The 27,540-nt window shown below is 39.2% G+C and overlaps 2 protein-coding genes across 2 annotated transcripts; both read left to right on the top strand.

Moving 5' to 3' along the window:
• The first annotated feature begins 10 nt into the window (after window positions 1-10).
• On the top strand, window positions 11-26,454 carry LMOD2 (leiomodin 2). The gene is made up of 4 exons (XM_085042108.1): window positions 11-251; window positions 19,636-20,531; window positions 24,337-25,683; window positions 26,032-26,454. The coding sequence occupies exons 2-4, from the start codon at window positions 20,259-20,261 to the stop codon at window positions 26,056-26,058; spliced, it is 1,647 nt and encodes a 548-aa protein (XP_084898234.1). The 5' UTR covers window positions 11-251; window positions 19,636-20,258; the 3' UTR covers window positions 26,059-26,454.
• ASB15 (ankyrin repeat and SOCS box containing 15) lies at window positions 8,620-9,994 on the top strand. The gene is given in 7 exon segments (XM_085080030.1): window positions 8,620-8,868; window positions 8,870-8,944; window positions 8,946-9,073; window positions 9,076-9,114; window positions 9,117-9,225; window positions 9,227-9,275; window positions 9,839-9,994. Coding segments are annotated over 7 exon segments (756 nt in total). The 5' UTR covers window positions 8,620-8,668.
• Window positions 26,455-27,540: the final 1,086 nt, after the last annotated feature.

The raw sequence follows: 27,540 nt of genomic DNA, 5'->3' as shown, positions 1-27,540 counted from the left end.
GCTGTGCCGCTGTGGGAAAGGCGCTCGGCGTAGCGCTGGGCACGGCGTGGTGCTTCTCCGGTAATGGGATCGCTTACTGAGGCAAAAAATAGGCAGAAAACAGTAAACTTAATCACGGGCCTTGAGGTAGAGACATGGGACAAAAGAGCAACGAAGAGACAGTTTAAATTATTGGTAGAGGTGACCATGATGTTCATTTGAAGGTCCAGTTGTCCCTCTAATAAGTCTTATGCTTATTTGCCAACTTAAAGGTGAGTTTTGCATAGTGAGTAATACTTTATAATAGTTGTGTTGGAAGTTTATGTCTTATTCTGGAGAATATTTTAATTCCTTTGCTCTGCTCTGGAGCTCCTCTGAACTGGTAAACAAACTCAACAGACTTGAGTTTCAGAGTATTGAGTTCTCTCTGGAAGCACTCCGTTGATAAAAGCTTCACTTCCCCCAGTCTGCAACTAAAGCAAAGTGCTTAATACTGTTTATATCAGAATTCAGGGCTTTATCTTCCCCACTTCTGGGTTCTTTGCAGTTGCATCCCAAAGACCTGGAGTTTCTTTCCAAGGTACTGAAACCCTCTCTCCAAAATGACAGTCTTTACAAAGTTTCTGCCTTTTTTTTTTTTTTAATTGGATCTCTCCTGTATTTTCCCTTCTCTCTGATGGTCCAACCAGATGATCTATCTCCTGATCACACTAACAGACCACAGCACAAATCATTCTGTGCCAGGCGAGCTTCTAGCACAGCATCATTCAGACAGTAGTTCTGACTGTTTAGACAGTGTAAGCATGCAGGTGTCCTTGCTACCTCCTAACAAAGAGTGAAAAACAGGCCCTGTTGATGGAAATGTTAGTGAAATTAATCCCAAAGTGATACTGTGGGAAGTTCTCCAAATTGGTCAAACCCTGTCTCAATACATGATTTATTTTAAAACATAACAAAGCCCAGACCTATGAAGTATTATCAGTGTACAATCACCAAGTACCTGGTTTTGAAAACAAACAAGCAAAAAAAAAAAGCCCCAAACTACGCACGTAGCATTTCACAGTTTATTTATTATCTGTTTTACACTGGGGATTCTGTTAGGAGTATTATCCTGTGTGTTAATATTCAGTATGTAGGCACCCTACAAAGGCTTTGCTATAGCTCCTCATCCCATGTTTGTCTCACCAATGAATTTATCTCATTCTATTATATCTCAAATTGCCATATGATTTGGTATTTGAACAAAAGTCTTACTTATTCTGCATGGAACATAATTGATGGATTCATATGTAATAATTATGTAAGAGTGGAATCAGGCACTTTATGCAGAACATTATTAAAAATATCTGAAAATCAAACCAATACCATGTTTGTAATGTGGATATGTACTAGTTCTGATGGTGTCCTAGTTATGTAAAGGAGATGAAAGAACTCAAGGTAAATAATTAAAACATTTGTGTTCTTTATATGTATTATAAACATGTATTTTTAATTTGTTAATTAGATAATATATTTCTGTTTGTATCATCCCAGTCAACAGTAGAGCTTCTGTTATATTGGGTTTTTTTAGGGTCATGGTGCTTTTAGTTAGGTTGCACAAGCAAAAAATGTTGCAGTGAATATTATTTATCATAATTAAATGTTTTTGTTGATTTTGTGTTCAAAGATTGAAATGCATTTAGTGCCTCAGTTAAGCTTGCACTTTTATGGTTCTATAAATCAAGTGAACTGAGGGTCATGGGAGAGTTCACAGTGTAAAATTTCATTTCATTAGGACAATTAAAGTGAAGTTGGAAGTTTGGGAGTTTTTTTCAGTTTGTTGTGTACTCTTATTGTCTGATCATTATGTTAAAAATGGTAACTAATTGGTTAATACCAAAACAAGACAGAGGTTTTGAGTCAATGATGTTTCCAGCTTCTTCCTCATCCCATGCCTGGGTTTAACTTGCTGGATACTGCTGTTGTTGATGTTACTCTGGGGTTATTCTGTTTTTGCATCACTGCTGTCTGTGGTGCTGTGCCTCCTGCTTCTTTGTCCAGTTTCAAGTTATTAAACTAGTTAAATAAGTTCTGTAATTGTCTGTCATTGAATCTATAAAGCTTTCCATCATGTCAGCCTCAGAGAGAGAGGTAAGTGTTTGGTCATGTAATATGGTGGGATCCGCAACTAGTTAAAGGCTAAACCTTCTCAGATTTGTTGTGATTTATGTAAATATGCTCACAGATTTTGTTAATGTAGCCCTTGAGAATAACTGGCTAATAATTAATTTTCTTAATGGGAGTTGTTTAACCAATGGGGGCACAGATAATCTTCTTATACCTCCCAGACCTCGTGTTACATTTGATGAGATTTTAGAGAAGTCATGTGTAATACTTTCCTGTGGGTCGAGTCTGCTTATGTTACAGTTGTACAAGGTCAGGCCTTAATTTATCTAGCAACTGCGTATTTAATTTTAGAAGTATCACAGGACACCTCAGCTTGCAGGACACCATTCCTGGCTGTTCAAAATGCAGGCCCCAGAGTAACACTGGCAAGATAATGGGTTGAAATGGTGACTCTGTGGTATGCTCGCCAATTAGACTAACAGAGAAATAGTTTAAAAATGTAATATTTAAGAGACTGAGTCCAAATTTAGATAGCTATCAATTATTTTATTGCTATTAACAAACTCTGTGCATACCTAAGGGCCTTCTATTTATAGAGTAAAGCTAAGATTGTCTAGTTTATTTTAAGGATAAGAAATTAGAATAACATTAACTCTCACATAACTTTATGTGTTTAAATGTGATGAATACTTGACACACTTCTTTCCAAAGAAAAATGCAACTTCCATGATTAGCAAGTAGTTAATATTTTTTTCTAATGAAAAAACCAGTAATTTAGAAAGCAATTTTTTTTTATTTTTAAAGGAAAATATCAAGAAGTAATATCTAGTTTTTCAGGCATGAATATAAAAAAAATCAGAAAAATATCAGGCTACTCATAATGTTTAGGGAATATATTCTTTGTAATGCAAAAAACTAGAACTCATTTAGAGTAAGCATTTCCAGTTGTTTCCATTGATCTAAAATGTGGGTCTGGCAATTGAGAAACTGCCCAGGGTGAATGGAAGAAGATTTTCCTGCTGAGCTTTTTAGCTTTTTCATTGCCACATCACGTAATGTAGCAGGGATGTTTGTGTTGCTCAGTATACCAGCCATGCTGTTATGTTCCCCTGTGATCCTGGTGGAACATCCCTGCTTTGGTCAGACCTTGTCACCTCAGCACAGTGTATTACCAGCGGTGATATAGCAAATCAGGCTCTCGAAGCGCGTGTAGACCCTTGGCAGTGTGTCCAGCACTTGTGCTGTGGGGAGCTGTGTGCTTTATCCTCACTCTACCCTGTCACAGTCACCTGTGACAACTTTCTCATTTTATAATATATGAATTTTTGTGGGATAATTTGTAAAAAGTCCACACAGCAATTCTGAAACGCTGCTCATCTAAGACCTTTCTGTTTAAGTTCGTGTTTGAAAAGAGCTTTATGATGCCTGTGGCATAATCAGTCAGGGGATGTAGCAAAGCAGGAGAAAGCTGACCACATAGATAGGGAAAATACATGACCAGAGAAAATGTTCTGTGATGGCCTCTAAACTGATTTATTCCTCTGATCTCTTGGAGGGAAAAGAGTGGTAGAAAGGCAATACATTTTATGAAAACAAAATAATTTTATTACTAAAGAACTATCTTGCTTAGTGTTCTTAGCTCTTCATGAAAACACTGATGTTGGGAGGATATTGACCATTTCACAGGACTAGACCGTATGTGAACATTGTTAAAAAGATTCTGTGATACACTAAACCAGACCTTTTTTCAAAGAGTTTCCAATGTGGGGGTCTGATCTAAGGCCTGTATAAATCTTCAGGAGCCTTTCTTGGTTCAGGCTCTGTGGTATCTATAACATGGTGGGCTGTAATATAACAGTTCTCAATTCCCCTAAGGACAGCAACTTCAGTAAGGCTTGCAGGCCATGAAGGTCCATCCATGTGGACCCAATAGGATGATCATGATTCATTAAAAAAAGTTTTACCAATGCCATGAAGCCTTCAAATGGAGGGTTTTCAAAATGAAAGGTGTGAAGAAAGGGAAGGCAACTTTTGTCATAAAGCTGTTGTGGAGGAAGTGAGATTTATGAAAGTTACAACTTTTTCCTTAATAAATTATCTTATGTAAATTAACTGTTTCAGTTTCATTAGGACCACCTCTCACCTGCCAGTGAAATATTAATGTGTCCTAAAATGTACTTGCCTTTTAGCTCATGGCAAGCTGAGGTTGTAGTTACGTTCATTGATATATACTTCTGACACTGCTAGTCCTGGAGAGATTTTATCTTTGCTCTCTAAAGGGTTTGTGAGTGTTCATAACAAGAGTATATTTATGGCTTAAATGATTGAAGCTTTAAGGTGCCATCAGAATTAGATAAGTGTTTATGAAAATGAGAGGAAAAATGCGTGAAAGAACCTTGCCTCAGAATTCTCCTGCTTGTCAGTGGAGTGCATGGCCCACAAGAGATGAGGGAGGGTGGTACATATGTCTACATTGTGATGACCAGTTAATCAGTCTAACTTATGTGTTAAATCTTCTTTTGGACTGCTGTGCTGAAACCTTGACTAGGGACACAATAGGAAGGAACTGAGAACCTTCAGAGAAGCTTTTCCTTTATGAACAACATGAAGATCTGTTCTTCTAAGCCCTAAATGAAAATGCGTCTGTGAATATTCTTTTATTATTCTTGGACTCCTTTTTTAATGCTTTTTTTTTTTTGTTGTGTTCAGAGGTAGCACTCAAGACCAAAGCTGTATATTTTTTCCTTCAGAGACAGTGGGATTGAAGTAGAGATTTTTAACACTTCCCTTCAGATTTCTTTCCTTGCAGTTAAAAACCCAGGCTGTGGTTCCAGTACACACTGAAAGAGGTGAGAAACTGTATTATGTGGGAATCTGAATCCTGGAGACCTTTAGTTTCTGAGTCAATCTGACTGTAAGCCCTTACTAATTTAATTTTGGTTCGCAAGCTTTATCATAATATACTAAGTAGTAAGGTATTTGTGGATGGGATTATAATATTGGCTATGGTACTTTGACTGACTTACTGCTTACAAGAGCAATACAATTAGCCTAAAAACAAAGTTGATTAACACTTTCCCTTGAAAATAAATTTCAGAAGATTTCCTGCAAATGGCATTTCCAATGTTCCTTCTCTATTTGCAAATGACTAGAACAATGATCTTTCTGTGAGAAACATACAACAGGTGCTTAGTATAACTGTTTAGTATTTGTGTGACACTTTGAGGGGGATAACTGTTCAGTGTGGTAGAAAGAGCACATGAGTGCACAAACTGTGGGAGTAGTAGTTTAAAAGTTTAGAAAAAAATTACATCAGTCTGATTAAAAGACAAATGTGTTAAGCCACTAAGATTGAATCAAACAGAGAAACTTTCAAAACCAAAAGCTCACATGGAAAAATGCAAAACATACAGCTAAGCATATATTAACTTAAGGCTTTTTTCCTTATGTATGTTTTACAATGTATAAAGATTGCATTTTACACTTCAAAAACCTAGAAGTTGTAAAGAGGAACATTCCTGACCTTCCAGCTATAATCAGAATTTACTAGTAAGATGGTTGGTTGATGTGATATCATGAGGAAAAAGCACAGTGAACATAAGCCACAGTTACAGTTGGTGATATGAGTGGACTGAATTTAAGTTGATGACTATAGTGAAAAGGTTTGACATACTCTGTTACTAATCCACTGAGTATTTGAATGATTCTCACACCTTGAAAATAATAGCTGGCATGGCTTGACCATCACCCGACCTTGTGTACCAAACTCTTGTGGATGTCCATTAAACTTCATGACTGCAGAAGTAGTGCAGAGTTCAAAGTCCTTTGACTTCTTTAATAGATTGTGCCTTGCCAGTATAAAGATAAAGCAATATTTGTGAGTGTTTGTGGTTTGTTTTGGGGGGTTTTTAACATATTAAGGATCATTAAAAGTGATAATTAATACACGAGATGAGACCATTTCATTGTATCACCTAGTGAGAACAGTAGGAAAATTATAACATCCATGAAGCAAGGTAAAAACCCTAAAATAAAGTAAATTAGTCCCTTTGCAAATCTGAGCTTTTGGCATATTTTTTTTTCAGCTGCATCATGTTTATCTGTTCAAGTTTCTGAAGTCAAGTATCTGGGCTTCAAGAACCTGTGAACCTGATATGTGCTTTGGGGGAAACTGATCAAAGAGAGTGATTTCCACTGCCTGAGGCTGCAGCTTGCCCAATTCTACAAATATTTGAAGTCACTTTAGGTAGCAAGTAAGTTTAAAATATCCCATAGGATAAGGGGAGTAGCAAAGAAACATAGAACAATAAACACACCAATAGGCCAGAACTGTTTACTAAAAAAGTATAATCAAGTCCTCTATGGAGCATCTTGCTTATGTTGTTTAAATGTTCAGGCAAATTTTCTGGTTTTGGAAAAATTGCATCAATTTACACCAGTGAATAACTTGAGCCATTTTTTAACATTTTGTTCAAAAACTCACAGGCAAAGCAAAACTTACTATTCAGTGGGCTTGGCAATACTAGTTAGGTTAGCATAGTTACAAGTACTTTTCATGAATACTAAACACTTAAGGATTTCTGGTATGTGTGTATGTTTTAACAGCCTTGTGTTTTAATTTTGTTTCATCTTTTTTCACTGTCTTACCTCTAGCGTCTTATGTGGGAATCAGTGTGGGAATACAAAACATGCAATGGAGAAATAGCATTAACTTTGTCAGGAAAAGCTGGCTTTGTGGAAGATGTGTGGATGATCCTGGAAAAGGGTGTTTATCCCAATACTGCAAATTATAAAGGAGAAGATCCACTTCTAATTGATAACTGCCTTGTCTCTCTGGGTTTAAGCAACATGAATGGCAGAAGTTCCTCTCTGTTCACTACTCACCCCAGTACTCCTGTTGGCTTGTGTGCTTCAGGTGCTGGTCATTATTTTAAATGAAACTAAATGCCCAACAGCTGAGGAAATGTACCCAGCATTCTGTTCAGCACTCCTCATGCTTCAGCTGATGAGCTGAACTTAAAGATGCTCCTTACGGGTTAGGTGGCTAATGAGCTGTCTCTAAGAAAAGGGAACCTATTTTTTTGTTCAAGGTACATTTTCAGTATGTTCAGGTGCTACCTTTATCAACCTGTTTCTATTTGACTATCTTACTGTACAAGAATAAGCTATTGTTTTAACTGGAATGTGCTTTTCCTGGGGATTTGGATGTTAGTGGAGATTTTTGGTTTTATCAGATGGTATCTTGAGGAGTAGGTAGGTGTTTTGAAAAACCTCTCATCTCATTTCCTTCCCATTTTGTGCTGAAAACAAGCTTCAACTGCACTGTAATACCCCACTCTAATAAAAGGTGATTTCTTTGGAAGATTTTATGCTATTGGTAGAGTTTTACTATACATGAATAATTTAGCTCTATTAGCTTTCAGTTTCTGTTAAATATCAAAATATCTTTATGATTCAGAAGATAATAAATCTGTGAAATTAATATGAGAAAATACAATATATAATGCAATTATCAGTATTGAAATATTCAGCTATATGACTTTCCATTAACTTTCATCAGATGCAAATACTGTATTACCATTTTAAGGCCCTGAGGCACTTATAAGGGGTTCTTCTGAAATGTCTTGCTTTCAATTGTTTTCAGTAATTGTAAGTCTGTTCTGTGAAACTCCAGCTATTTTCAGCCATTGTTTTTAATAAATCCTGCCAAGAGTTAACCAGAGCCCTATAATGACAATTTAGTTTCCTAAATATTTCTTGATACAAACTTCTGAAAGTGAGGTCTTTCATCAATGTATTGTTTATGTGATGCTATTTATGTTTTTCTGTCAGTTAACACTGAAAATGTGGATGTAGATATTGTTGTACATTATATACTTCAATCCTACTTTCTGTGAAAAAGGATCAGTTGCTTAACACTTAATAGATGATGCTCATGATTTAGTTACTCCTTTTAATTTTAAAACTGATGAGAGGATGCTTCAGTAGAAATGTTAATACTCCCTCCCTTCCTCCCTCCTTCCTATCCTTCCTTCTATAGATGGAATTATATTGGTATTAATTAATGAAATGAAGTATTTTTGAAATTTGCTAGTTTGAGTCTTGAGTTATAACTCTTACAGTCAAAGCAGAGCCCACTCAGGGGAGCACTTGAACTTGCATCTGGTACACCTCTTATTTTGCCTTTGAGTTTTATATTTGCCACAAAAAATAATTCTTCTTTTACTAAAGTTTTAACTTAAATAGATATGAAAATTAGGAGGAAAGTACTCTGGGTTTGTTTCTCTAAGAAACAGTGTGGCACAAGGTCACACAGAAGATGGCTGTAGTAAACTTGCAAATATTTATATTTATTTATATTTATATTTATATTTATACTTATTTATGTTTCAGAAGTACCTGTGTTAGATTAGATTTAATTGACTTTTTCTTAGCATAAACAAATCAAAATGCAAAACACACTCCTTAGAATTAAGTGAAAACCACTGAAACAATTTGAATACAGCATCCTGTTTGACAGTGCTCAAAACTGGTTTTTCTGTGTTTTGTAAAATGTCTAGCTGGTAATTCAGAATGTAGCTGGATGAGGGTTATTTTCTTCATACAGGGAAGTTACACCTGCCTAGTTTTGTTCAGTTTTTTTAGGGCCAGGAAGTGTCTCATTGCAGCCACATCCCAAACTAAAATCCAGGAAAGTGGGTTAAGCACTGTTCTCTCAGCTGTAGACGGCCAGAACCAGTGTCTAGAGCTCATCATTGAAAATGGTTTGGATGTCTCTTGTCTGAACACATAACTTCACACCCTTAAATGACAGTAGGAAAACTGCACTTTATTGTGCTGTTTCTCACGAGATTTTTTTACACCAAAATACTGCTCAAAGCAGGAGCAAATCCAAACAAGGATCCTTTAAACTGTGTTCTTGTGGCAGTGGGAGCTGACAGCCATGGAATTGTAAAGCTACTGCTATCTTATGGAGCAGATGTCAACTGCTAATTTTGTTGCCTAATGAGATGCATTTTCCCAGTGCATTTGGTATTCTTTGAATGGTGACATGATGCTGAGGCTGTTGCTCAGTCATGGATATAACGTGGAGATTTGTTTGGGCTTTATGAGTCAGGGTATCTTTGAAAATTCTTTTTTGTGACCAGCTTATCCCCAGTTGGACTACTTTTTCAATAAAGGATAAACTAGTAAATACACACCTTCCTTGCTTCACTTGGCTCTTTTCATTAGCCGGATTTAAACATGCTAGTTTATTGCGTAGAATTAAGATTAACATACTGGCAAAATCCCTTTTGAAAACACTCTGAAAATAAAATAGCCATTTCTCAGTTTCTACTCTGAGATAGAGAAAAGGATGTACATAGTGTGATTTTATATTTGCATTCATATATTGGAGATTTAGGAAGGAAATGTTAAGAAATCATGAGGCAGGATTCTGAAATTTCTGTTCCTTTCCTAACCAGTGGAGTAGATGTGCTTCCAAAGAAATATTTCTGTTGAACAAAACAGTGCCACAATTTACAGCAATAATTTTTTCCTTCAGACCTGTTTGCATAAATGAAGGGTTCACAAAAGTTAAACCTGGAAGGAAATGGCTTTTAAAGTAACCTACCTAGATATCAATTTGACTGTTGAAGGCCATTGCTAGGACTTTGTTTAAATTATCTTCTGTAATTGCTTTAAAATGTGTTCTTTTGACGTTCTTATGCACAGATTTTAAAATTATGACTTGATGTGTTCTCTCTTTCAGTTCTGGGAGTTTATTGCTGTTCAGTGATTGAAACATTTAGCTGGAAAAGTGGTTTGTGTTTTTATAGATTACATGGATTATGTTCCTCTAAGCACAAGAATTAAGTTTTTCATAGAAACACAGGAGGAGTGAACAGAGATACCGCAGACTGCATAAATATCTAACTTCCAATTAATAATATTATGATTTATTATATGAAATTTTAATTGCATATGTCAGGTCACATTCATCCAAAGTGTTGTAGCATACTTTGTACATTAAAGATAATGGTCCTATATAAAATTCTTTAAACATCTAAATTATTTTTAGGTATTTTGGCAAAGCGTTTGCTTCCAGGTACAGCTTCTGTGTGTGCATGTTTCAAGGCTTGAAAAATTTAAAGGACTTTAGGTAGGCTCTTTTAAACAAAGAGTAGATTTTGATGGGCAAATAAACCAGGAAATCAAGCAGCATATCTCCTTGGTTAAGAAATACCAAGGACTTTAATTATAACTTTAATTATAGTTTCTTCTTCTTCATTGGGAACTGTCTCCCGTGGGAGGGACCCCATGGCACAGCAGGGGAAGGACTCCTCTCCCTGAGCAGTGGAAGAAGATGTCAGTGATGAAGTGACCAAAAAACCCCCCATGCTCTGTTCCCTGCACTGCCAGTGGGAAGGAGGGAGGGGTTGGGGGTGGAAATGGTGTTTTAAGGGCTTATTTTACTTCTCAATATCCTCCTCTGACTCTGTTAGTCATCAATTCATTTTGTAACTCTAAGTTGAGCCTGTTTTGCCCTTGGAGTGTTTTCTCCCAGTCCTTCTCCCGACTCATAACCCTGTTGTTTAATTTCTTCCCTCTCCTCTGCCCAGCTGTGGCAGGAGAGAGCGAGTGCACAGCTGTCATGTGTGCCTGGCGTTTGGCCAGCATTGAACCACAACTATGGCTGACTGCAGGTCGAAGCTGCACTGCCCAGTACATCCTAGACATACCAGGAAAAATGTGGGTATGCTTCATAACTTATAAACTAATATTTCTTTGTGGGAATTCCCAATCAGAAATACGGGCTTAATCATAGTAAGTCTTAAGTTGTGGTTGCTTTAATGAATACAGTGACCATAATGTAAGAGTCTGGGTGATTGCATATCTGATACAGTATACTGCAACCTGCAAAGGAAACATGATCAAATAGGGCTTTAGACAGGAGATTTTAAACCCTTTCTGTGGCTAGAGCCAAATTCCATTAGTAATTTTAGTTCACAGGCAGAGGTTTATATTTAGAAATTCATACATGCATCAGGCAATAGTTACACTGCCTGCAGCATCAAAGCATTCTGATCTAGCACTGAGCATTGCCCCAAGTGTTTAAAATACCATGAACTAGTCCTTTGAATATCATTAGGTAAGCTAAAAAGACATGGTATTGATTGTGTTTGTCTTTTAATCAGTACAGCCAGGCCCTTTCTGTTGTTTGGTTGCCTGTTATAGGAGATGCCCTGATACTGGTTTAAGGATTTTCTGTCCTTCACTATTGGTATTTGTTTATTGAAGACTTCTGCCCACCCCAAATACTAAAGCAATTACAGCAATATAAGAAAGTGTCTTTCATGTTTTTAAGGCATCTGTGAACTGAATGGAGGGAGAAGCAAAACTTTATTTAAAATTAAATATGAGGTGAGAGAGTCATGGAGAGAGAGCTGTTTTCCCCAGGTCAGGATTATGGCACAGCTAGGAATTGAACACAGCTCTTTTGACTCCCATATTTTGCAGACAGACCATTTAATACTACTTCTATGGCCTTGATGAGGTGGTGGTAGGAGCAGAAAATGTAACTGGGCCAGAACTGCTGGTTGTGTGAAAAGAGGCAAAGGAATCAGACCTGTTGAAAGAATAAATTCCTCGGGAAAAAATACTTTTTATTTTCCCTGCTTGGACTGTGATTGAACCCTTGCAACACTAGGATTTAATTTTCTCGACTATTTGGGTGTGTCACACAGGCTGCTCCACTGCAACCCAATTCTATGGCATGCTCACCCCCAGGCAATGTTGTCTACAAGTAATTAAATGCCCTGGCTCTAATTCAGGCATGCTGTTGGATAGGGACTCCTATCGATTTGGGGACAATATTTGAAATCAGAGGTATAATTTGGTTTCTGTTTCTCATAAAATCTGACACAAGCAGCTGCACCAGGCTGATGAGCTCTCCAAGGAGCCAGACATTCAGCAGTGGTTACATCAGCCCTTTCAGCACCCGTGGGATGGACTTGGTAGCTGTGAGTGTTTTCAGAGCTCAGTGAAAGAGGGGGCAAACCATAGCCATGAGTCCTGTATATGACCAGCTATTCCCTGTGGAAGCCATACTGTTGTGTGGGTCATCCACAAAACTCCATGCACTGACTACCATCTCATTTTGGGAGCTGGCACAGCAGAGCTAGTTCTGGGTATCAAGGTGGGGGTGAGCCTGGGGAGGTGGGCAGCAATTTCACTGTTTCACTGCAGCAGTGTGTGTTCTGGCATGGGCTCCTAGTGCCTGAGCTGCCCTTTCTCAGACTATTGCCATTAGTACAGGAGTCACGCATGGAAAAACACAGTCACAAAGTCACAGGCTCTTTTGTGTCTGCCTCAGGGTAGGGTAAAGGGATTTTTTCTGACCCTTACTTGAGGCAGGAAAAAAACTCTTCTAAAATATCCATGGTTTGGCTGTGACTTGTATGGACATAAATTTGTGGTCACTTATCTCTGTAGAACAAGTCTTATCTCTTGCTATTCCATCACTCCTAGGGGCTGGAACATAAGTCGTATGAGGAGTGGCTGAGGGAGCTGGGATTCTCCTAAAAAGCTATAAAAATATATTAGTGAATGGTTAGTAGTCATAAGACTGTATAACAGTGTAGTTCTGGTAACATGTAAAATGTATTTACATTTAATTTTCAAAATTCAAATATTCAGAAGAAATCTCTACATTTAATTGGGCAAACCCATTGCTATTTGTCGACATATTCTGTGCAAGGTAGATATGCCCAGAGCTCCTGTTATCATTAATATGGGGTAACAACCCCTCCCCCCCAAAAAACAAAACAAAACCCTTACAAATGAACAAAACTATTCCAAAACAACATCTAAAAAAACCAACCAAAACAAAAAAAACCAAAAAAAAACCCCCAAAACAAAAAAGAAAAACCCCAACATCCCCTCCCCCCAAAAAAACCCAACAAAAAACCCCCTGATGTAATTAAAGACAGTAAAGTAGAGAATTTATCTGGTTAGTATTGCTGCTTGTATTTAATTCCCTATGAAGTATATAACTTGTTTGTATTGCTGGCATCTACTTTAAAAAAAAAAAACTTCACACACTATTAAAAAGTGACAAAGGAAATGCTAAATATAGACGTAAGTACCTGTTTCGTTCTCTGTGTATAAAGAAATAGAGCCATTTTTTAAACTGAATGACAAACCATAGGTTTGGCTAAGTTATATGAGAGAATTGTCTGGGACTCTGGTGTTAATGAAGGATGAAATCCATGCAGTTTTCATAATCACTTATAATTCAATAACTACCTGATATGGACATGCATATTACAGTGTATTTGCAAATGCCCCCACAAATAATGTCGTTCTTATGTTGGTAGATTTTACCTATTTTATTATGCTTCATATTTTAAAGAGTAAGCTAACTGCATCCCATTGAAATTGCCCTTCCAAACCCCACATTTTTTGTGCATACAGCAGTTCCTCTGCTACTTTCTTTGCAATACAGCGGCCTCTACTTCCTTTCCAAACATGTTGAGCAATATTGCGATGTAATTCCAAACAGCTGCTGTGGTCACCCTATGTCTGTACATCAGTAGCAAGTGAAATGATTTCTATATATAGTTTGTAAATCTGTTGGCAATGTTTGTAAAGCAGACTGAGATTCTTCCTGAGGAATAAGAGCAGTTATATGAAAGCAAGAGCATTAAGACCATCCTTGCGTACAAAGCAGTTTATCTTTTTGGTGTGGCACAATTGAGGAAATGGCCAGTCTGCAGAGATGAGAAGAAGCAATTGCTTTGGGCAAAACCCTGGCAAGGAATAGTTTGTGCTGTCAAAGATAAGCAGGTTCATCTCATGCTGTTATTACAGAACATGACATTGTACTGCCACAAGATGATTAAAAAGTATTGGCTGTGTAGGAAGGAAAGAAAACGGGGAATGGGAATGACATTTATTCAATAAGATTTATGTTTGTCTTCCGTTGTCTTCGTTTTTTTAGTGTGATTCAGGTACGCAAAAGGAACAATAAACCCCAGATCTGTTACACCTTTGGCACCCAGCTGCATCTCTCTGCATAATAAAATAGACTCCCACGATCCATGTACAAAGGTGCCTGTGCAATGTGAGCAGTTAGTTTTCTTTCTTTTAATTAAAGGTTGAGAAATTTGTTAGTTCAGGAATGTTCTTATTTGCACTCAGATGTATTTCCCTCCCCCAGTCCTTCCCTGCGGTCAGGCTGACCTCTTGACTCCCCTCCCAGGATGCATCATTACTGTCTTTGCATCAGCAGCGCTATCAGAGCCTATTCACTTCTTCACTCCCTCTTACCCTTCTGTCTTCATAAATAAGGCAGCCCAAGCACCCCCACCATTGAAATACATTAGATTAATGGTTGCCCTGTGGCTTGTTGGTATATGGTGTACAGTTATGTCCCCAGCAACTGTTGAGAAAGCTGTTTTCAAAACTAATCTGAGCAATAAGGCAGCCCACATGCACATGTTTTTGAGTGAAAGCTGAATACTGTTTGTGATGATCTGAGTGGATAAGCTACAACCTGGACCTGGAGTCTCTCCTCCTGGTAGCCTAGAGTGTGTTGCAGTGAATTCAAGGGGGAAATCTGTCTTTAAGCTAGGATGCTTAATCTGATTCCCAAGCAAAGACTGGTTTTGAATCAGGGTCATCTTTTGCACTTACCCACTTTTTGTTGTATGGATGACAGGAAACATCTTTCTCCTCTGTGTGACTCCCTGTTTACAGCATCACCCAGAGAGATGGACTGAACAGAATCATCTGGCATAGAGAAAAGCAGCTGAAAATTGTTCCTTCACATGCCTTCAGTGCATGCTTCATCCCATTTGCTCTGCTGATAGCACTGTTAAATGTAGGTGATGACACATCCTTTTCAGGAACAGTACCGTGTGCACGATTTTCACAAGTTGTGCGAGTCTCCCGAGGGAAAGAGCTGCAGCTTGTCCCATCAGTCTGCCTCGTGGCCATGTGTACTTGCCAGGCTGCTTGACCCTGTGTCTCTCCAGGATGGTTTGAATTCTGCATTCAACCTAGGCCTGTACACGCAGCACGCAAAAACTTAGACACACACTGAGATAGATATATATACATACTGCTATAGTGGGAGGGGAAAAGCAGGCAGTGAGGAACATGGAGGCAGGACAGAGGGGACGTGCAAGGAGGAGTAGGAAGGAGAGGTCAGCAAACAGGCTGTGGAGGTGGCTGAGAACAGTGAGGGGTTGCGGGGAAGGCAGGAGAGGGGGGCCTGCAGGGCCAGGGATGGAGAAGGCAGCACAGTAGCAATAAGGCATGAAAGGGGGAGGTGGGAGAGCTCAGGGGCTGGTGCCTCAGAGTCTGCTTGAGTGGACGGCAGGAGGGAAATTGGTCGAGCAATGAGGGTTGCAAAAGTGTGGTGGGAGGCAGGAGTAAGCAGCACTGCAGAAGGGCAGCAGGAGACATGGGGAAAGCCCAGACGTGCTGTGGTGCATTGTTTTTAATGTGCTCTATGGCAATTGGACCCATTCCTGCAGCGTGGGACTGAGCTCAGTATGAGCCAACGCATCTGTCTGACAGGCTGTCCTCGGGAGCCGGGACTGAAATAGCCACTGTCCCGTGCCTGAGGACAAGGTTGTGCGGCCCTTTTTTTGCCTGCCTGTAGTTTTCCCTGCATTCATCTGAGTGGAAATATACATTTAACTGTAGGCTTTGTCCTGCTGAGGGGTGAGCACCATCTGCCACGTGCTGCTTGTGTCCTTTCAGTGATTGTGCCAATCTGTCCCACGTGTAGAAAAGTGAGAAGCAGAACAAAGTTCCTTAGGCTGCTGATTGAAATAGTTTATTGCTTGGAAAGGAAAAAAGGACACTTAGAAGGGTTTCCTCTTTTAAAACCAAGAAAATAGATCTTGGTTTTAAAATTGGTTAGGAAAATTGAAAGTCTTGTCTGATACCTAGCCACTGAAAGCCAGGAACCTGGGTGCCAAGATCTACAATGACAGAGTGAATCCTCTTCCTATAAAATGGGTGCTTCCAGTTCTCATTTTGTCTCAGCTCAGGTTCTGAAGTGAACAAAACTTCTAATAATTCTCTCAAATGAGTGATGAGTTTTCATGACCTATTGGTGAAATGGTTAATTCCTGACTACAGGATTTCAGCAGGGGTTTAGGGAGGTGAGTTTGGGTTTTCTGTTAGGAGGTGGCAAAGCATTTTATCAAATCATTACAAAGATCTTTTAGGTCATCAGGTGTGAATGTTAACAGAACACTGCTAAGACCACAACTAAAGGTGCTATGTTCCTAAGTGCCACATCTACACATCTTTTCAATATGTGCAGAGATGGTGACTTGGCTACCTACCTGGACCATTCATTCCAATAATTGACAACACTTTCCATAAAGAAATTTTTCCTTTCTAAACAATGTCCAGTTGGAGGATTCATCATAAACAGCAGACAATGTAGCCATTATAAATCTGGCCTCCTGTACTACATATGGTTCATGCTCTTTTCACTGCCTCCTGTGATGGAGGGAAATTCACTGTGCCACCTCACTAACACACAATGGACTCTCCCTCAACTATTTATAATGATGTGATTGAGAACATAGCCTGGGAGACAGAATAGTTTGCTCAGGCTGCTGGGGTTTTTGGTTTTTATCTTTTTTTCCAGAAATCAGAACATGTATAGTGCCTGAGAAAGGAGACTATGAAACAGGAACAAAATGTTTCAGGCAAGAATGCTAATAACAGGAAAACAGAATCATTCCTGTCTTTGCTGCAAGAGTTCCTCTTGGAAGTTGGAACCTATGATCTGAAATGCTGTAGTGGTGGGAAGCTTCAGCCATGGCTGATACTCACAGGAGCTGAACCCTGATCCGTTGAAAAGCTGAAATGCTTTCATAATGTCAAATGCTGCCGAAAAGGGAATCCAAAATTCCAAACTAGTGGGTACTTTCAGTCTTAAGGTACTCTATTCTTCTTCTTTAAAAAAGTGGTAACACCTTAATGTCCTCTGAAAAGGCTACTGGATAATTAAAACCATTGATAGCCTTACTGTGCTGAAGAACAGGGGCAAAATAAAAACCTGAAAGGCTATTAAATATGTGTGATCTTTCCCATGCAATGAAAAAGAGTAAAGGCCCTGAGTACTCATGGGTCTAGGATCAAAGTATGTGATTACAGAACTGTGGTACTAAGGACAGTGTTTCAGTTCTCATCAGCAGGCAACAACAAATACTATTCCACATTTTATGACCTGTGAGTATGTAGCTTTAAGTTTTAGCATCTTTTTTTTCTTCTGTGTATGTAATTTGCCATGTGCTTCAGCCTTATTATTTTTGTTAAAATTGTCCTAGAAAGTGCTCATGGGTTTTCATCTTTGGCCATTTCCCCTGTAAAGAACAGGTCCTAAATTACAAGTGTCATAGAGGATCAAGAAGGGACACAAACCTCTCATAATGTCACCCAACTGCCAATTTTCCCGCTGCTTCAGGGGCGAAAGGTACAAGAAATACCTTGTCCCTCTTTAGTAACATCTTTAAATTATCTTATGGCTAGAATGGGCATCATTGGCATTTTATGTGTAGAAAAACGTCACCACTGGCCCAGTATTGGATCATACCTCAGCAAGGAGTAGCACTGAAGGTAATATTCATTAAATATTCATTAAATCTTCTTTTGGAATACTATCTTAGAAGTGAATAATACATGTTGCTTTTTGAAGTTACTTAGAATTTGGAAAATTTGGTTTACGTGTAGAAAACTTCAAATAGACAGTTCAGGTATCTGTATGTTTGGACTTTGTATTATGGACTCTTAGCTCAGGAAAATTGAAAAACTTACAAATTTTGTTGTACCTGAGAAAAAAAGGAAAAACAGAAAGTTCAGATTTTTCTGGGAAACAGTGTATTTGAGTAGATTTAATTTTTAACAGCATATTTTTGCTTTTAATAGTGTATAGATCAGTGTTGTACATATCAACATTATACTAATAAAATACAGAAAATTTCTAAAAGCATTTCAGTTTCAATTAGCATTTTCCAACAGAAAATCTATTCAGTGAAAATTTCCTAACTCCATCAAAAAGTGTTTGCAACAAAATGTTGTCTGCAAAAATGCACTCAAGAAAGATAACTTTATTGTGCTGCTTCTCTCACTAACTCCAATGATAACAATGTGAACCATTGTCCTAGACAGAGTGAAGAAATAAAATTGCTTGGAGTGCAGTTATATACATATAATTAATGCTCTACCAAAAAGCACTGATGATGCAAAGTTAAAAGAAAAAAGGTACTTATGATATTTTCCTAGTCTTTCACATTTTACAGAATTTGGTGCAGGCTTCACTCTGCAGGTGCAGGTGAAAGAGTGAACAGAACTCCTGTGGACCCACTGACTTGTGTGTGCACTTGGCCCATCGTGGTACCTTACCCTGTGACAGTAATGCTCTTAGCTCCATAAGCCAAGCATCTGCCTCCTTTTGATTTTATCCAAAGGTTCTGTCAATGTAAATGACCTGCAAATATTTTTTTTTCATTTAAGGTGTACAATATTCTTATGTCTCCTTTATCTAATGTACTTTGTCGGTTACAAAAGACTAAGGTTACAAGCTTTCATACCATTTATTGATCAAGATAACTGCATGAAGTTCATATAAACAAATGATCAAAGGAAAAATGTAATTTTTTTATCAAATCTTTATGAAAATCATGTTCAAGCTCCTGTCTCGACTGTCAGTAAAGCAATATGCATAATAATAAAACTGAAAGCACAATTAGGCTAAACAACATACATAGTTCAGGTGTCCAATCCATACAGACCAAAAAGAGATGATGTTGGAGAAGAGCAATACTTCAAATTATGTTCACTTACATTTCCATTAAATATTGACTGTCTAAAACACTCTGTGTTATTATTTTAGAAGGTTGATATATGTTGTTGTAGATGCGTTCCTACTTCCCTGTACCAAAATCTTCTCTCTTCCCCTTTCCTCCTTCTCTCTTACAACACAGGTTGGCAGATATTGCTGGCCTGCACGTTTCAGAAAATGTTGCTAGTTCACCATCATTCACTGCTAATAGAAAAAAGAAAAAACAAACAACAACCACAACAGCAAAACAATTAATAATGGAAAGTTTAATCTTTCTTTTTGTAATTTCTTCCTGCTGAAAGATACCTGTCTATAAAAATATCAGAATAATTTATCATCTATTAGCAGAAACTATAATGTACCTATACATTTAGAATAAAGAATTGAAGGGCACTTCTCCAACTGCACATCAGTCAGTGACAGTGAGCAACAGCCATTAATAGAATAGCCACTAGAGGCCTTCAGTTCCTCAGCCTGTCAGAAGTGATGAAGGCACAGCCCCCCTGCCCACCCAGAGCTCATTACCCCTAAATCTCTGGGTGACTCTGTCCTTTTCCCCCAGCAGAGCACAATTCTCCATGTGAAAAAAAATCTCACAGGTGCTCCAAATGGACATGTCAAGCTGATTATCGCTCTGATAGTCTTAGAGAAAATAAGGGAGTTAATAAATAATTCAATTGTGTGATCTGTTGCAGGAAACATGTGACACTGTGGGAGCAGTGCTCCCTACAGGTGCTGGCATGCCGACCTCCTCCCCTTGGCTGCCTTTCCACGGATCCCAACTGCCTGCAAACACCTTGGCGGGATAACAGCATTCCACTAGAAAACCGTGAAAGTGAGAGGAAGTCACTGAACAACGGCAAGGGTGTTTTGTTTCCAGCCCCTGTGACAGCTCAGGATTAAATGGATTTTCATTGTTCTTTCCCTACTGCAATTTGGACATGATGCCAGTGTAAGTGCACCCAGGGTTTTATTTGGTGCCGCCCCCCCGTCTGCAAGGCTGGTATTCTCCCACTAGCTGCCTGCTCTAAATATGGCCATGGCCAGTGTGTCAATAATCCCCCTCTTTAAGGGACCTGCAAACATTAGTGTTGGGACATTCTTGCTGTTCAGATGTCTAGCTGACGTCTGATGCTTAAAACGGAGCATGCTTTCATCCCTTCATGCATTGTCGTAAGCCCCCGATGATTACTCTTAAAAGGGTGCCTCTGGCTATGCAGGGAAACAGTTGCTGACCACACGAGACACAGCTTGCTTGCTTTAGCCTTCTTGAATGCCTGGTCACTTTAGCTTTGTACCAGCCTGACCAAGCAGGACCATGTCTACCTTTGGGTATAGAAGAGAGCTCAGTAAATATGAAGACATAGATGAAGATGAGCTCCTTGCTTCTCTCACTGAAGAGGAGCTGAAGGAGCTGGAGCGGGAGCTGGAGGACATAGAGCCGGACCGCAACCTTCCAGTGGGACAACGGCAGAAGAGCCTGACGGAGAAAACACCAACAGGGACTTTCAGCAGGGAAGCGCTGATGGCCTACTGGGAGAGGGAGACGAAGAAACTCTTAGAAAAAGAGAGGCTGGGGGCATGCGAGAAGGTAAGATGCTGAGCCATTTGCTGTTTCCTGTAAATATTTGGGTTATGCTTCCTTGGCATGATCTAACTGACTCATTTAATTTCCTTTCAGTCTCTTGTAGCATTTTAAAGAACATTGTTAACCATACCTCTGCGCCTGCTAAAGTGCTGAGTATTAGCTCAGAGAGTTTTTGCTCTCTCTGGAGGTACCTTAAATGCTCCATTTAGGACAGAAGAAAGTGCCATAAAAACTATCATTAGTGATTAAAATAGGAAAAAATTTAAAGGGTATGTTAGAAATTATTAATAGGTAGAAATGTGGGCTTTTGGATAGCATTTGACGTTTTAAGAAAGCTACAGAAAGTGCCTTTTCCTTTCCTTAAAAAATAGCCAGTACTAACTGCTGAGAAGTGTGTCAGGAAGATAATTTTGAATGTGTTATGTCAGAAGTTGAGTAAGTGGATGCCAGGCTTTGTGGTCGCTGGAAGAAAGCTGTGTTGCAGTCAGCAGCTTGTGTTGCTTTGTCCCTGCTGAGGATCCTTGGCATGGTTCAGGAGTCTTCTGGCAACTGTTGTCAGAGGGCAACTGTACATTATTTAAAAAGTGGCCTGGGAGAGAGTCATCAGTCAGACAATTTAACTGCATTCCCAAAAAAACAGCCAGTAGTGTTTGTTAGGCAACTCATCCCCCAAAATAAAAATGTTAATAATAAAGGCCAGTTCCTGAACTGCAAATGAACAGTACAGCTGGCCTGGAGTGAAGGGCTCAGTCTTGGCAAGCAGTGAGCACTCTCAGTCTCAGCTGATGTCCATGTTGGCACCCCTGATCCTTGCTAAAAGTATTTGTGAGACTGAGCCAAACCACAAAGCAACTTCTATTTTCATGATGGCTCCATGTAATTTCAAAGCAAAGTGGGGACTTGGGGATTTTTGAGCAGTGCTTCATACCAAGCTCTCACTCTTTTTATAGGGACACATTTTCCCATTTTTTAGCAGAAAGATAGAACAAAGGCAAAGACAACTGCACTCATAACCTCTAACAGCCTTGATTCTGGAGCTTGGGTCATTTGCAAGGAAATAATTGCAGTTTATACATTAGATAAAATATCCACCTAGAGGAATGTCAGGTGGATTAAATTACCTTTCAATATTCAGGATGTTTTTACATGTGTTTTCTCTTGTTCATGAATGGTGGTATAACGTCTTTGCAGGCAAGAGCACAGACCAGTAGCTGTCATCAGACCATTAGTATCAGCTTGCAGGCATCAACTTCACCCCCTGTTTGTCAGTCCTAGAGAGTCAATGGCAAGATTAATGTTTATTTCCAGCTTAGCCTGGAACTCGAAACCTGGGCAGTTCCAAAAAACCTGCTGAACAGGTCTAGTTTGGTATCTTATATAATTGCAGGGTCTTTGTTTTTTTTCTCTTTTCCCATGTACATACAGCATTAATGATGGGTACTGGCTAAACCTCAAAGTCCTGGCAAAAGGCTCTATACTTTTTGGTCTGAAAAAATACTTCTTAATGCATCCTTAAATTAGAAAAGGTTGATATGCTGATATAGAGGGCACAAAGGCTTTCTTCCCCAAGGGCAGTAAGAAAGCTCCTTGAAAGCACTTTTCTTCTTGCTTTCAACTGTCTGGAAATTATACACCTTTATCATGGATGAATATTCATGCTTCTTCTATAGTTAGTGGTGAGTGATCAGCTGCTCCAAAAGGCAAACAACTTGCAGATAGCCTTTTAGGGTGAGTAACTTGTCCTCCAGAGATATTTACCTCTGCATTGACTATCTTAGTCCTAACTTTTAATCAAATTACTCCTACAAAGTAAGGTGAAGCCTCGCAGGCTGCCTGCAGCAGTCCTGCACCACAGTGCTGCCACAGTAAGAATACATCTCTGTTCACCTGCAAGGAAAAGAATATTCAATTTTGAAATTATCATGCAGTTTATTATGACACCAGACAATGTATGTGACAGGAAACTAAATTTCACCTTTGACCTCAGAAATGCCACTCAAAAAAAGGCCAAGTTTTTTTTTATTAATCTAGCATCACTAAACATATTAACAGCACATTTAAAGGCGCCTCCTTCTGCTCATCTGTTTTATATATTCCTAGAGATGTAAAAGCAAAGCCATGAAAACAGGTTTTTGGATAGCGAGTGCTTTCAGATCTTAAAACCCTACACATGGATAGAAGCTACAGATACAAATCTTAGTCCCACATAAGCCTGTAGGTAGCACAGTATCTGTCACCATAAGGGCCTTGCTGCACATGTTCTACAGGAGAAGCAGTGGGGCTGTATCCCACAAGATCTCTGTGTGCAGGCCAATGCAATCAGACCCTGCAAGCCCCCCACGTACTGGATGCTCAGGAACATCAGGTGGAAACGGCTCAGTGTCGTGTTTCATTAGGAGTCACAGTTCTCCAAACATTACAATTAGCATCTTTTTTTCATATATCCCAATACAGAATTCCGTTGAAGATTGTGAAACAATAGCATGCATTTTAACAATTCTCTATTTTCAGAGCTGGATAATTAAGCAAACCTAAAACTGCGCAGGCTGTCTGAAAACAGGCTGGCCTGTTAGTAACACTTGTTTTCCAGAAACAGTATCACTGTGTCTCTACAGAGTGTACTCACTTTGGAAAATACCCTCTAGTGTTTTACAAAGACAAAAATATAAATGTTGCTAAAGTAGTGCATACAAAACAATTATAATTCGTCCAAAATTTTTTAAACATTTTCAATTGTAAAGAAAAATATATACCTATAGTTTTTCCTGTAGACAAAACATGACATGGAAGATCTTTTTTGAACAAGAGGTTTAAGGTTGGTTGTAGATTCTGGGTTCAGTCACACCCCATAGATCCCCACCATGCTACTGGAGTTCTCCATGTGGAGACTGAGGTTTTCCTGGGGTGAAGACCTTTTCCTGCTCCTGTGCAGAGAATTCTCTTTTGCCACCATAACTGCTAAAGGCAACAAGCAGAGCATTGGGGCATGGTTCCAAATTTGCCTTCCTGGTACCCACCAAACACACTAAAATAACCTTGTCTTTCAGAAAAACAATGCATTTGCTCTGTAGACGAGGAGTTATAACAATTTGCAGTATGGCAGCTGACCTGTGACAGCACCGTCTTAGCTCTTGAAGAAACATGAAGAAATTCAGGGGTTATTGACCTGTGGTTACACCTTACCTGTGGGAATGCCTCTGAATGCTTTCTTCACAAATAGTTCATTAGTATGTACAGCCCGTGAAGTACATCCAGAGTATTTTTGACATGACTTCTGTAATTCTGTATTGTTTTGCATGCTGGTGTACAAGATTAAACATGCAGACACTATTTGTATTTTAAATCATGGCAACCTTTAATTTTTTAGACATACTAACATAAGCAAAGGAGTCTGAGATGTTTAATCCTCATGAAATGAAGAAGCTTGTTGCTCATGTCCATTCTGAAATTGTTGTCTTATGTTTCTGCTGTCAAAGATCCAAATTATATCCCTTCGTGTAAATGCCAACACATAGAAATCATGAAATATGTCCATGTTGTAATGCCTTGTATCAAGTTTTCTCTTGGCAGAAATCACTGACATTGGTAAAGTGGTTGCAATTTATGCTAAGCATATTCTAAAGAATGTAAAAGAAATAATGTTAAAAAGGTGTTAGGTGAAACATTTTCTATTCTCCTAACTGCATCTGTTTGATTTTAGCTTTCAACATTAACTTATTATAGTTGCAGTATAATTGTTCCTATGCTAAAAGGCAGTAGTTACATTACTTCAGTCATGTTTAACACCAACACCTACATTCCTGTTCAGGATTCCGAGCAAGAAGAAGACAATTCCGAAGAACTTCAAGAAGAATGTTTCACAGAAAGCAACAGTGAAGTGTCTGAGGAGGCATGTACTGAAGAGGATGATGATGAAGAAGAAGAAAATGAGGAGGAAGATGAAGATGAGAGTGATGATGACAATGAGGAAGAGCAGAATGCTGCAGCTGGTGAAAGACCTGAGAATGGCAGGCATTCTGACCACATCAGACACAAAAAGTGTAATGGTGCAAAGGACAATGAAAACTTCCTCAATGGCCATGATGGAAAAGATAGCAATAATCGGAGCTCAAAAAGCAGTGCCATCCACCCTTGTGGAAATCCAACAGTTATTGAAGATGCTTTGGAAAAAGTTAGGAGCAATGACCCTGACACCACAGAGGTCAATCTGAACAACATTGAAAACATCACTTCACAGATGCTTATACAATTTTCTCAAGCCCTGAGGGACAACACAGTGGTTAAGTCATTCAGCTTGGCTAACACCCATGCTGATGACAATGTGGCAATAGCTATTGCTGGTATGTTAAAGGTAAATCAGCATATAACTAGTCTGAATATTGAGTCAAATTTTATCACAGGCAAAGGCGTGCTGGCCATCATGAGAGCTTTGCAGAACAACAAGGTTCTAACAGAACTGCGATTCCACAATCAAAGGCACATCATGGGCAGCCAGGTGGAAATGGACATAGTCAAACTGTTGAAAGAGAACACCACTCTGGTAAAGCTGGGGTACCACTTTGACCTTGCTGGCCCAAGAATGAGCATGACAAGTATCCTGACAAGAAATATGGATAAACAAAGGCAAAAGCGTATGCAGGAGCAGCGACAAGAGTCAGGTTGTGACGGAGCCATCAATCCAAAGACCAAAGTCTTGCAGAAGGGGACACCTCGGTCCTCACCTTATGTGTCTCCTAAAAGCTCACCATGGTCTTCCCCGAAGCTCCCTAAGAAAGCACTGCCAGTGAAATGTCAGCCCTCAGCTCCTGCACCTCCACCTCCCCTTCCACCCTCACCCCCACCTCCTCCCCCCCCTCCCCCTCCCCTGCTTATTCCAGAGAAGAAGGCACCAACCAGGAATATAGCTGAAGTCATCAAACAGCAAGAAAGCTCTAGAAAAGCCTTAGATAATGGACAGAAAAAGAAAAAAGGCAAAAAGAGCAGAAAACATGAGAACAACATATTGAAAGAAATTAAAGATTCTCTAAAATCAGTCTCAGACAGAAAATCAGAGGAAGGTTCACGACCCTCCACCCGACCATCCACCCCACAAAGGTCACTCCATGACAACCTTATGGAAGCAATTCGGGCAAGCAGCATGAAGCAGTTACGGCGGGTATGTAAGAGATCCTAGTTCAGTAACTGATTGTGGCCCAAATATAGCACAAGCTCAGTTAATTTTAGTACACACATTTAGTAAAAAAATAAAAATCTTAAAAATGTGAGCATAATAAAGCACTTGGGAGGAGGCTTCCCTCTGATTAGGTTTTCCACAGCACAGTGGTTTCTGTCTGACTGTGATTTTGACAGAAAGTGGGGTACTTTCCCAGGTTCAGTCTTGTTATGGGAGATGATGTGTAGCACACAGCACTTGGTAGTGTATGTCGGGCAGGAATTTCAGGAACGTTGCCATCTATACTGTACAGAAAATGTAATGAATGCCCTTCCTGCCCCTGTTTCATAGGTGGAGGTACCAGAAGCCCTTCGGTGAAAGCCTGGATGACAGAAGAAGCAGAGCAGTGATGAAGGGGAGGCTGCTTGTCCTTTCACTGGTGGTAACATAGACTCTCTAGAAAGCTGCTTCCAAAGTACACTCTTAGATTCAAGCCATTTCTCTTTTATTTCAAAGAAATAAACCCGCTAAATACAAAATAATGCTTTAATGATCCATTTGCCTTGTAATCTGTAAATATGGAAATAATTTTCTTTTTTATTTAATGAGATTTATATTGAGAAGTTGTTGCTTATTTAGATATTCTTGTCAATATCTGATTGCACATCACTGGACAAGTTCTTTACACTGAGATGTAATAGTTTACCAGCCTGTGGTTTCTTTTTTTTTTTTTCATGAATTTACAATAAATGTGGTTTGAAGCTTTCAAGCAGACACATAGTCCTGGATTTCTGTGAGTGAAAACCACCAGCTGGTTGCATCAAGTCCGTGAGCATTGGGGAAGTCTCCTGGGAAAGAACCTGAGATCTTTCTTAGCTGCACCTGAGCCTATGTGGAGGATAGTATCTGAGCCCAGATGTTAGTGCAGTTTGCTATTGACATTAGAAAAAATGGTTCATAAGGCTATATGCAACTAAAACTAAGCTATGGGTTGTGTCAGGTCACCAGTGTTGCACACCAGGTCCTAAACCTTGGCCTAAGGGAAGAACTGGGAGATGAATAGAGCTGTGGTTCACATTGACTTATAGGCTGAAAGTTAATGTCAACATTTTAAGGATGCAGCAGAGCTATTCAAGTGAGATCCATTCAGTACAAGTGCTATCTATATTCAGATCTAACCCCAGTGCAAACATCCAGTCAGACAGAGAAACTTGAAAAGCAGTCTGCTATCCAGGTGGAAAAAGGCTTTCCTATGGTATCAGTTGAACAACAAGCAGGGTGTGAACTGTCAATATGATACAGTGGAAGCAGAGCCAACATCATTTGGAGGTGCACGACTGGAGGTATCACATCACAGGCAATGGCACAAATAGCCCTTCTTCATGTAGCACTAGACATCTCCCTCTGTCAGATTAGTTATGGTTCTGGGTGCTTCAGCTAGTGTGAAGGCAGTGATAACATGAAGAAAACTGAGTAATGGCCAAAATGTTGAAAGGTGAGAAGAGAGATATGTTCATAAGCACTACTAAGTATTAATTAGTTTGCTCATTGCAACTATAAATAACAGAATTAGTATTTCCTTTCTATAAAGCCATATCAAAGAGAATTACTTTGGGTTGCTCAGTAGTGGTACTGAAAAAATACGGGTAAGCTTGTACCTGCAGATATTAATGAGACAGATTTTCCCAGAAATAGGATCAAATTGCTGGAGGGAAATTAAGCTTAATGGAGAGCATATTTTTTAATGAATTGTCAGAAAGGTTATTGCCATGGCAAGAAAACAGTGAAGACACTGTTTTTTATTTGTATTTGTTGACTAGAGCGTACCAAAAGCAATTTATAACTAACTGAAACACTTTC

This window comes from Lichenostomus cassidix, chromosome 1Aa, assembly GCF_008360975.1.
Source record: "Lichenostomus cassidix isolate B80296 chromosome 1Aa, HeHo_3.0, whole genome shotgun sequence".
NCBI lineage: Eukaryota > Metazoa > Chordata > Aves > Passeriformes > Meliphagidae > Lichenostomus > Lichenostomus cassidix.
Note: the sequence above shows the minus strand (reverse complement) of the source record. Positions and strands in the feature narration are given on the sequence as shown.